Source organism: Bactrocera oleae, chromosome 6 (assembly GCF_042242935.1).
Source record: "Bactrocera oleae isolate idBacOlea1 chromosome 6, idBacOlea1, whole genome shotgun sequence".
Classification (NCBI taxonomy): Eukaryota; Metazoa; Arthropoda; class Insecta; order Diptera; family Tephritidae; genus Bactrocera; species Bactrocera oleae.
Window position 1 is genome coordinate 45,575,437 of NC_091540.1, and position 9,895 is coordinate 45,585,331.

At 31.0% G+C, this 9,895-nt stretch overlaps 2 protein-coding genes across 2 annotated transcripts in view; both read right to left on the reverse strand.

The window, feature by feature from the left end:
• Ets65A (DNA-binding protein D-ETS-3) overlaps positions 1–1,022 on the reverse strand; it is an 81,320-nt gene extending 80,298 nt beyond the window's left edge. Inside the window, exon 1 of the mRNA XM_036372299.2 lies at positions 942–1,022. The gene's annotated coding sequence lies outside the window, so the exon portion shown is untranslated. The remainder of the gene's footprint in view (positions 1–941) is intronic.
• Positions 1,023–5,087: 4,065 nt separating this feature from the next.
• Positions 5,088–6,465, reverse strand: loj (logjam). Its single transcript, XM_014239326.3, has 4 exons — positions 6,157–6,465; positions 5,805–6,068; positions 5,543–5,710; positions 5,088–5,480 (listed from the first exon to the last, which is right to left on the reverse strand). The coding sequence occupies exons 1-4, from the start codon at positions 6,382–6,384 to the stop codon at positions 5,424–5,426; spliced, it is 717 nt and encodes a 238-aa protein (XP_014094801.1). The 5' UTR covers positions 6,385–6,465; the 3' UTR covers positions 5,088–5,423.
• Between the last annotated feature and the right edge of the window lie 3,430 nt (positions 6,466–9,895).

The window sequence follows — 9,895 nt, forward strand, 5'->3', positions numbered from 1 at the left end:
AACCAAATGTGGCATGTATACTTATGAGTATTTTAACATTGTTAAACGAATTTTTTTTTTTATCAATAAAATTTCTGCACTAATGTAAATTTGGAAATCAACTACAGAAAAAAATGTGCAATAATGCCTTCGTATGTCGGGCTAACAAGTCAGGTGATTTGCTTTCGTGCAAACAACTTTAGCAAATATTTTAAAGGCGCATAGAAGATCATAATTCGTTGTTTTGTTCATCATAATCATGATAATTACCATATTATCATGTTTTTAGAAGACTCATATGTTTTTGTTTTTCTATTATCCAATAAGACTTGTATTCACCACCCTTCAGAACGGACCAATTTTCACTTGAAAATCATTCAAGAAAAATCAGGAGGCAACTGAATAAGCTTTTTGGTATTTTCTACTAATCGAAACAATTTGCGAATCAATCCGCTCGACAACGTTCCAGAGTCTACAGTTGTAAAACGCAAAATCCTAAATAATATTCAATGATTCAATCTCGCCAATTGAATTGGCTCCTTAAACAGTTCAAATTTTTAATCTTACGACACCTGTGCTAACTAGACAATGACTCCTAAAAATAATAAATACAAAATAAAATTTCACTATCTTATTTAATATAAAAGGTAAAATAAAAAAAATTTTAAAAAAAGAAATACCAGATGTCACACCTGTAGCTGGAAGTATACAATATTCACGTTCGAAATATGTTATTTTTCTTAATTTCTTAATCACAAATGGAATTATTGTTACGAGTTAGAAGTACTAGTATCATAAATATGAATAAGAAACGTTTAAATTTGTTTGCTCTATCTAGTAGGTTTTTGGCTTTTATAACACATTCAATTTTAATTTACTATTCTTTAAACTTATTTGCTTTAAAACAATTTTAAATTATTGCTGTTGTATTTACAACTGTTAAAATGGTTGTTATACTTTACCTAATATTGACGTGATTTACTGTAACTATTTAACATAGAAACACATTGCCGCTACAATTTTATAATAATAATTTTTTTTTTCATAAAATGTAAATTTTCAAGTTTTTAGGATATTTAGCACATTTAAATCTTTTATGGTTCAATTATGCATGTATTACTAAGAGTTGTTTTGTGTTTATATAATTTTTTTATTTATCAACGACATTTTTTCAAAATCATTCTTGCACATTTTTGTTGTGTGTTTTTACCTTTTTCATTAGCATTGTTTAAATTATCACCATTAACGATTTAGTTAAATAGTTTTAACATTTTTTACTATAAAATTGTAATTATATTGTATTTAGATGTAGAATCAATTGTGCATGGCCGTTTGCCGCAGCGTATACGTAACATGACACTTTGCTTGCCGTCGCCATTTTAAAATTAACACGCGGTGTAAAGTGAAAGTGAGAATTTGTTGACAAGTCAAGACAAATTCGACAAAGTTTTATTTGCACCAAAATTTAAACACTCGTATTTGGTTAACTTGTTAAACTTGTATATGCTTTCACCAACGTTTGTGAATAAACATGCATTTGTTGTTGGCGCAACAGTTTCACGAATGTTTACCAAAAATTATTTTATTAATTTTTATAATTATCCTGTTATAGTTGTGATAGTTTTACTTTCGAAATCAATTATTTACATAAACACACCCTAATGGCTCACGCACACACATACATCCATATGTAGAAGCACACTCGTTAACGCACATGAAATACCACAGCGTAAGAAACCGAAAATGTATTATGACAGAAACCATAAAATTAATGGCAAATCAGAAAAGTCAGTCGCGCGAAATCGAATGTGTGAAAGCATAAGCTAAGCGACGGTGTTTTAAAATGTTGTTTGCACTTAATATTTATATGCCGCAATTTAAGCACTCGCCTTTTTTCTTCGATTCTTTATATTTACTTGAGCGCGCCAACCGTGACAATTGCCAAGATACAGTCTAGCCGCCAAATTTGATTTAAAAGCGTCCACCTACCGTCCGCATTGGCATAAGAACGGCTCAACAACTTCTTCGCTGTTTTCTTATTTTAGTTATTTATTATTTGCACCACACACACAACTCTAGCACTGTCATTTTTCTTTTAACTTCGACACCCTATATCTGTGTGTGTGTGTTCATGGAAATCTATTGGCATTCACTTTGCGTTTGTGTGCGTTTGATAGTTGTCACCGAATGTGTATGTATATGTGTGTATGTGGAAATTTGCTATGATTTGTTTTGAACTACTCGCCTAACGGTAACTGACTAACTGGCGCACTGTCCGTTCGTGCAACGCTATGCGACTGCCATGCACTATTAGTTATTTATTTGCTCTAACTCGTCCTGATGAGCAGCGCCGAGCGCGCAACACTCAGCCGCACAACCACACACACACACATACTTGGATCGTCGGAGGATACATGTACTTAGTGATTTTTATGTGTGGTTTGTAATTTCTTTATATTATATTGTCGGTAAGTATATGAAGCGCCGTTAGGATTTGTGGTCGCTGCATCTGCGGTTGCAGCTGTGGCGATGGCTGCTGCTTCCATAACTCCTACCATTTCGCACTCTTTTGGTGGTTGTTGTTGCTGCAGCATAGCGGCACGCACATAAGGGCGGCGAGATTTAACCGCAAAATAACGTAATTTACATTATTATGACCGCAGCGGCGGTTGTGCAGCTTTTTTTAGTCGCGGCGGCCGCAATTTGTTCACTTTTACTTTTGTTATTGCTGTAGTTAATTCTGAAATGATATTAAATATATCTTATGCTTATATGTTCTCGCTCAAAACGCTTATCTAAAGTTGTTGGCATGCTTGTTGTTGCAGCTTCTAGCATGCATCCTGCAACACAAAGGAAAGCTGGCCGTAGAAGTCAATTTATACAGCGTTTCAGGCATAATATATACAAGCATATGTATATATAATAATATATAAATAATGCTGTTACATATATACATGCATACATACTAACATCTAGTAGATCATCCATTTCGTTTTAAGATGGCGTCTCACTTGCCACACATACACACACTAATATTTGTGCACTGTGTGCCATCGTCCTGGCATTTGCGGTTTGCATACTCCTCCCACAACTCGTTGCGCTCGCTGGTGTCGTCTCTGTTTTTGCCATCGTCGCTACAGCTGCTGCGGCTGCCACTGGCGCCCGTACCATTAGCGAGATAATCGCAACCAGAAACCACGGTTGTTGCTGCTATTCTTACTAGGTTTTGTTACAATATTTTGTTGTTGTTGTTATTTCATCCTTGTAAGGATGCGACGGATGTTAACCCTCCACATAGATATCTTTGCCGAATGGTTGAACTTGCATGCCCTAACAGTTCCACATACCATATATACACACACATACACAGCCAAATAATATGTGGTTAGTATAAATGTTCATGCAGCGCATGCGCCGCGCAACGCTGATAAGCATACAAAATGCGCTTGCTAGCCAACGAGCTGATGAGCAACAACACCAATACACGAACACGCACACACTCGTGCACGCATGCCGGTCCATAGCCACGATTTTGGTTTTTATCTCTTCGTGGTGGGCGGAGTTTACGCACTTTACGTGTATCATGCTCCCGCGCCCGGTTTTTGGGGGTTGAAGCTGCAAGCAATGGCCTTGCAGTAATTATTTCAAGCTTTACAGTGTCTATGGTGATTGTCACTTAATTTTTAATGCGTTAAAAAGATTTCGAGGGAGTTTTTAAACTTTTACTTATGTAAATATGTATATGTGGAGTAACAATTAATTTTTTTTATATATTGATTATGTAAGACGCTATATAGCAGCTGACCAAGATTTTTAATAAAGTAATCAAATATAAAATATTATTATTATTATGCATAACAGTTTTACGACACACTGTACTTGATTATAACTTAATATTTTACTGTATATCTCCTCTGTCGTACAGTGGTGTGCTTTTTTCTAATATAAGCAGCAGTTTTTCTTGTCTAAAATTAAGAAATATCAACACTTTTATAAATACAAACAGTTATAATTATTTATAAATATTATGTATACGAGTACTTAGTTATTAACAAAAATATTTTGTATAAAATTATAGAAAACTTTTAAAGGTAAAGTGTAAGCAATAAAATTCATAAACGCTCGTGTTCATTTCGGCTATATTTCCTCTAATTTGATTCAAAAATCGGAAAACACGTTCTTACTTAAAAATTCTTTTTCGTAACAATTTTTTTTAACACTAACACAATATTAATTAAACTGACACAAAGGTTCTTAAAAATGTTAGATTGTTGTTTTTGGCTTAAATTAAAAACAAAAAGTTGGTCATCCCGGCGTGGGAACGGCCAGGGTTATTTTTTAAGCATTCCAATGCAAATTGAACAAAAAATTATACATACGTATAGGTATGTATGCATACGTACATACAATTTTACAATCATTTATAAAAAATAGAAATAAAAAAAATTTTTTTAAGTAAATTAGTAATTAATATTTGGTTTTATCAGTTAGTTCGTATTACGTAATATAAACAATTTCAGACAAATGGTTTTCTCTTGCTGATTTTTAATAATGTAAGGAGTTGGGCAAAAATGTAGTAATCAAACAAAATTCTAGATTTGAAAAAAAAAATTAAAAATTTTACTCGAGAATAAATATTTGAAAATTTCAAATTTCTAATCCCAAACACAGTATTGAAAAATAAAAATAAATTTCAATCCGAAATACCATATTGAAAAAAAAAAATTTATTCCAAATACCAAATTAAAAAAATAAGTAAATGTTAATTCTAATTTTATAATAAAAAATTAAATACAAATTACTTTTTAATTTACATTTTTTTGCCTACTTCGTATTATAACACTTTTTTTGTCTATTTCGTATTATAACACTTTGAAGAGTCTAGACCATCATATTCAATACTCTATCTAGAGCAATGGTCGGCAAACTTACACATTCAAACGGTTTATATTTTATAAATTTTTAATTCTGAGTTTGGGTTTCCAAATTCAATGTTTAGTTAGTTTTAAAACGTTAATAAAAAATCTAGTTTTTATTCCAAAACTGTTCATATATAAAATTCGCAACCTTGGATATGATTAACGCCGCTACAACAATTGCACAACAAATTTCCTTTTTCATACAACTTCTTTTATTTTATAAAAATACACACATTCTCACTTACATACATATTGAGTTGAAAAATATATATGAACATTTATATGATAAACTGTCAAAAAGAGCATATTAATATATAATTTCAAAGAATGCTTCAAACAAGTCTTTTTAATTCCTCCTTTCATCGTAATGTGAATAAGTGGCAAAATGGAAATTTTTTAGTGCAAAAATGGTAGTGTTTAGTTACAAAAATACATTAAAATTAAAAAGAATTTCTTTTAGTTGTTCGTAGCTTAGCAGCTTAGGTAGCAACAGATTAAATTAGATTTTGAAAGTGCAAGTTTAATTTAAATCCGTGATTTCGATGACAATTTCACATCGAAAAGTTTTCGAACGAAAAAGACCTAAAATGTAATTAAATTTTATTATATAATTCAACATTAAGAAAATTTTAAACGTTACCAACCTGTATGGAACATGCCACAATAATAACCGCAATTTGGCAGATGGAGAATGTTTGAATGTAACCGTTATTATCATTGAGTAATGCAAAATCACGTGCCTCACGATTTCTACTGTAGGACTGGTAGGACAACATGTCGTTGATGTTACGCTCCACGGTACCAAGAGTAACCTTAAATTAATATTTGGAATTATATAATAGGCAATCGTTTTTAGAAACCTCTTGTTAGCATTTTAGAGAATGACCAAAAAATTCCTTTACTTACTGTGAAATTTTGCAAATTCAGTTGCAGCTCTTCAATTTCCTTGGCATATTTGTCCCACGCATCATATTTCACGACTGTGATGTAAATGTTTACCAACTTGCCGGCAAAACGTGAGAACTGATTGTCAATGCAGACGGAGTAGTAGCCACCAGGCGATACTTGGTCGGTATAATCAGCAGTGGCCTGCCATTGATATGGCTTCACAATTTGATTTTGGGGATTGCGCACTGCAAAGCCGGCCATGCCATCACCGCCGCGTACAACCTAAATATTACGAATTTGCAAACAAATCAGTACTACTACACTTTCAAATATTTGAAGTTTCTGCCAAACAGCTACACTCCGTACTTACACTAAACGATACATAGAATGTGGCACCCGCCTGCACATATTGGTAGTAGCAATCCTCTTTGCCAGCGTCAATGTGCACCTTATAGTCCATGGCTACCGCTGGCAGATTCTCATACCATGGCTTATGGATTTCCTGTGTAGTTTCGTCATTCGACGTAGTGAATGTTAAGCAACAAATTAAAATAAATGCCGATAGTAATAAACTTGTATGCCACGTCAAAAAACTCATCTTTTTGTTTTGACTTTCACTGTTTCTGATTCGCTTGCTGTAAGCGCTGTGGTCAAAACAATGGATGACAGCACAAAACAAAAGAACAACAAAAACATGGTTATGCACACAAATCAGTGAAATCAGAGCAAAGCCGCTTTGACAGCTGCGGCGCTATTATAGTGGTAAAGGGTTGCCAACAACCAAGCAAGCGCTCTTTAATGTACCGAGTACTTTGCGATACTAATTTAGTATTTGGTACAAGAAATTTACTTGGTGGTTTTTCACACATTAATACGTATTAATCATTTTATTTGTTATTGTTGATCTATCTGCATGGGTATAAAAATATAAAATTAAAACGAATTGGAAAATAATAATATAATATAATTTTGTTTTGTAAGACATTTGGGTTGTAAGACATTTCATTCAACAATTTTGAAAATAGATTTTCAATTTTGAATCACAACATCTTGGACTAAAAATTCATTTTTCAATTTTTAAGGCCAGAAATGTTGGATTAAGAAATTTTGGAAATATTTTTGAATTCAAAAATTGTGGTAACAAATAAAAATAATTTTTCATATTAAAAGCTGGAATGAAAATGGAAAAAAAGGAATGATATACATATTTCTTACTGAAATACTATAATTTAAAGCAACTTAAAATAAATATAAGAAAAAGAGCTAAACTATGTTGGATATATCATTCAAAATCAACTTTCCTTTTAGATAACCCAAATGGTAATTTTAATTTCTTTCTAATTTTTTTTTTTTTTTAATTTTTAATTATAAGCTTTAAATTAATTAAATTAAATTTGTTTACCTTTAAATTTTGTTTTAATTCCATATTTGTATTAATTTTTTTTTTCAATCAGTAATCTCATATACAAAAGATTCTACAGAGCGATTATTTACTTCCAGGATGGTAAATAAAACAACAACTGCATTTTTTCGAACGTGTGCTTTATTTTTTCTCGCATTTTCACCTTTTTATTTTACTCTTTATATTGTATGTATAATATTTTGCTGTTTTGCATTTTCCATTTCGTTATTACTTTTTCATTTATTTGATTTGCTATGCTATTTACCTTTTATCATTTCCATCTTCTATACATTTTATTATTATTGTTTACAAATTTGTTGTTGTCATATCTCGTGTAATCGAGTAATGAATTCGATTCAAATACATATGTATGCTTGCCTTCAACTATTGTTATATTTACCTTAAGAAATCACCTTCCACTACCAATTCGTTTTGCTAATGATTATGAACATGATAATGATGATGTTGTTGCTTTTTGTATTGGTGCACATTTACTAGTGTGCATTTACGAATATGTATGTATGTATATGTTAGCATGCATGCACTTCGCATCTATGTATGTACGTATGTAATTTATTATGCATAACAGCTGCAATTAATACAGTTAATTCAAGTTCGTTTGGCTGTTTGACATTAAATGCATTAAGAATTTATGTTGTTTTATTTAAGTGGTACACCTTCCAAACTTTACTGTTATTGTATAATGTATGAATGTTGGTATTATCTATGTTCGTTTGCATGGGAGTATATGAATAATTGGAGCCTTTGGCCGGACAATACGGCAGTGAACCCCTAAATTGCTACTACGTATGTTTGTATGTATGTATATACTGTACTTATTTATGCATTGATGAGATTTGGGGGGTACAAATGGATGAAAGCGCTTAAATTTTATTCTCAATTTGTTAGAAACTAACTTTCTTGGACTTCTTTTGCGTGTGTGTGTGTGTGTGCATTGGCTGAAAGTACACGTATGTATGTTAGTTGCTGCTCCTATGTAAATGTTTGCAATGAGTTTGTATATCAATATGTTAGTTGATTAAATGCAGAATATTGTTTATTTCATATAATTTTTTGCTTGGCTGCCATAATTTGTTGTTAATTCTTTTGCAGTTTAGTATATTTGCTAAGATTTATGTTGAATTTATTAAATATTTTTAACCGGCTCTCAAGCGAGTTTTCATTCAATGAACGCCAACAAGTTTGCCCTGCACGACCCACCAGTTAATTACAAAATTTAATATATGTATATATATATATATATTGTATGTATGTATATTTTTTAATATTACTTTAAGTTATTACATAATTGTTTGGTTTTATTATTTCGTTTTCACTTTCAAAATGATTAAACAAATGTAGGTGGCAAGTTTGAAACTCTTATGGGCGTGGTTTTTTCTGTGTTTTTTGGTTTTTTGTTTTTTTTTTTTGTTTTTGAGAAAGGAAGTTACTTAATGGTTACGTAAGTACTTTTGGGTTTTACAAATTCCACGAATTTATGTATTTTTGTATATACTACTAAAGATTTTGACTTGTAAATTTTTTTTTTTTGCACGCGAACAGTATATAGTATATAACGGTCATTTAACAAAGCGTAATTAATCGAAACTCCAAAGGTTATAATCGAGATTTATTGCAGTACACTACAGGTATATATGGTAAATAACTATGTTTTGTATAAATATTCTGGCAATTTTAGGCAAACATTTTTAGCAAGATAAATATTTTACAATGGACTGAGGGTTAATATGTTTTGAAAAATATGCATTTATGAAAATTTATGTAGTTTTTACAAAATAGCTGCTTTCAAATATAAATATTTTTCAAACCACTTTTAACTAGCTTTTGCATATTTAAATAATGAGGGTTATATTATGTTATAAATGTTTGCTTAAAAGTTTTGGACTCTTCAAACCGCTTAAAAAATCGTCGCCCTCAGCCGCATTGTGGAAACATTGCATTTACGAAAAAAGCATAGGAAGAGGTTTGTTTTGAAACAAATTTGTATACACAGTTTTTGCAATTCTCCCCCAGTATTCTCAATGTAATAGGAAATCCTGTCCTATTATCCACACTTTTGCTATTGTTTTATTTTTTAGTTTCGGTAATCATCGTCAGCATAATGTCTTCAATACATATTACAGTCATTTTGCTATATAACCATTATTACATGCTTATGCTCCTCTGTTTGTTGTCACATATTATATATGTTTGTGTGTATGTATAAATTTCGTTCGCCTCCCACGCTATTTGCTGCTCTCATTTGCCTATTTAATGCTATTGATTTGCTTTGCTGCTTTCACTTCATTTTGTATATATCATAATTCATTAGTATAAATTTATTATTTATATTATATATATATATATACTATATATATATTTATAAGTATGTATGTATATGCTAGTTTATGGTAATTTAAATTTATAGTTATGGTATTTATATTTATATATATTTTGTTTTGGTTTTCATTGCATCGTATAAAATTTTTTCCGCAAAAATATATTATAAAATGAGTATATTTTTTTATGTATGTATGTATTTATATTAATTTATCATATTAATCATCAACATACCTAGCGCATTATATATATATATTACATTACATGAATATTGTTGCTGTGTAGCCATTCACACAAACCTACGGCGTTTTATTAATTTATATAGTAAAAATACAGTTTGCTTCGTACGTTTTTGCTCGATCTTTAT

Coding starts and splice junctions, on each gene's coding strand:
- loj (XM_014239326.3), bottom strand. CDS start 6,384: ATGAGTTTTTTGACGTGGCATACAAGTTTATTACTATCGGCATTTATT. Junction 6,069..6,156: donor CATTCTATGTATCGTTTAGT/GTAAGTACGGAG, acceptor CGTAATATTTAG/GTTGTACGCGGCGGTGATGG. Junction 5,711..5,804: donor TGAATTTGCAAAATTTCACA/GTAAGTAAAGGA, acceptor TATTAATTTAAG/GTTACTCTTGGTACCGTGGA.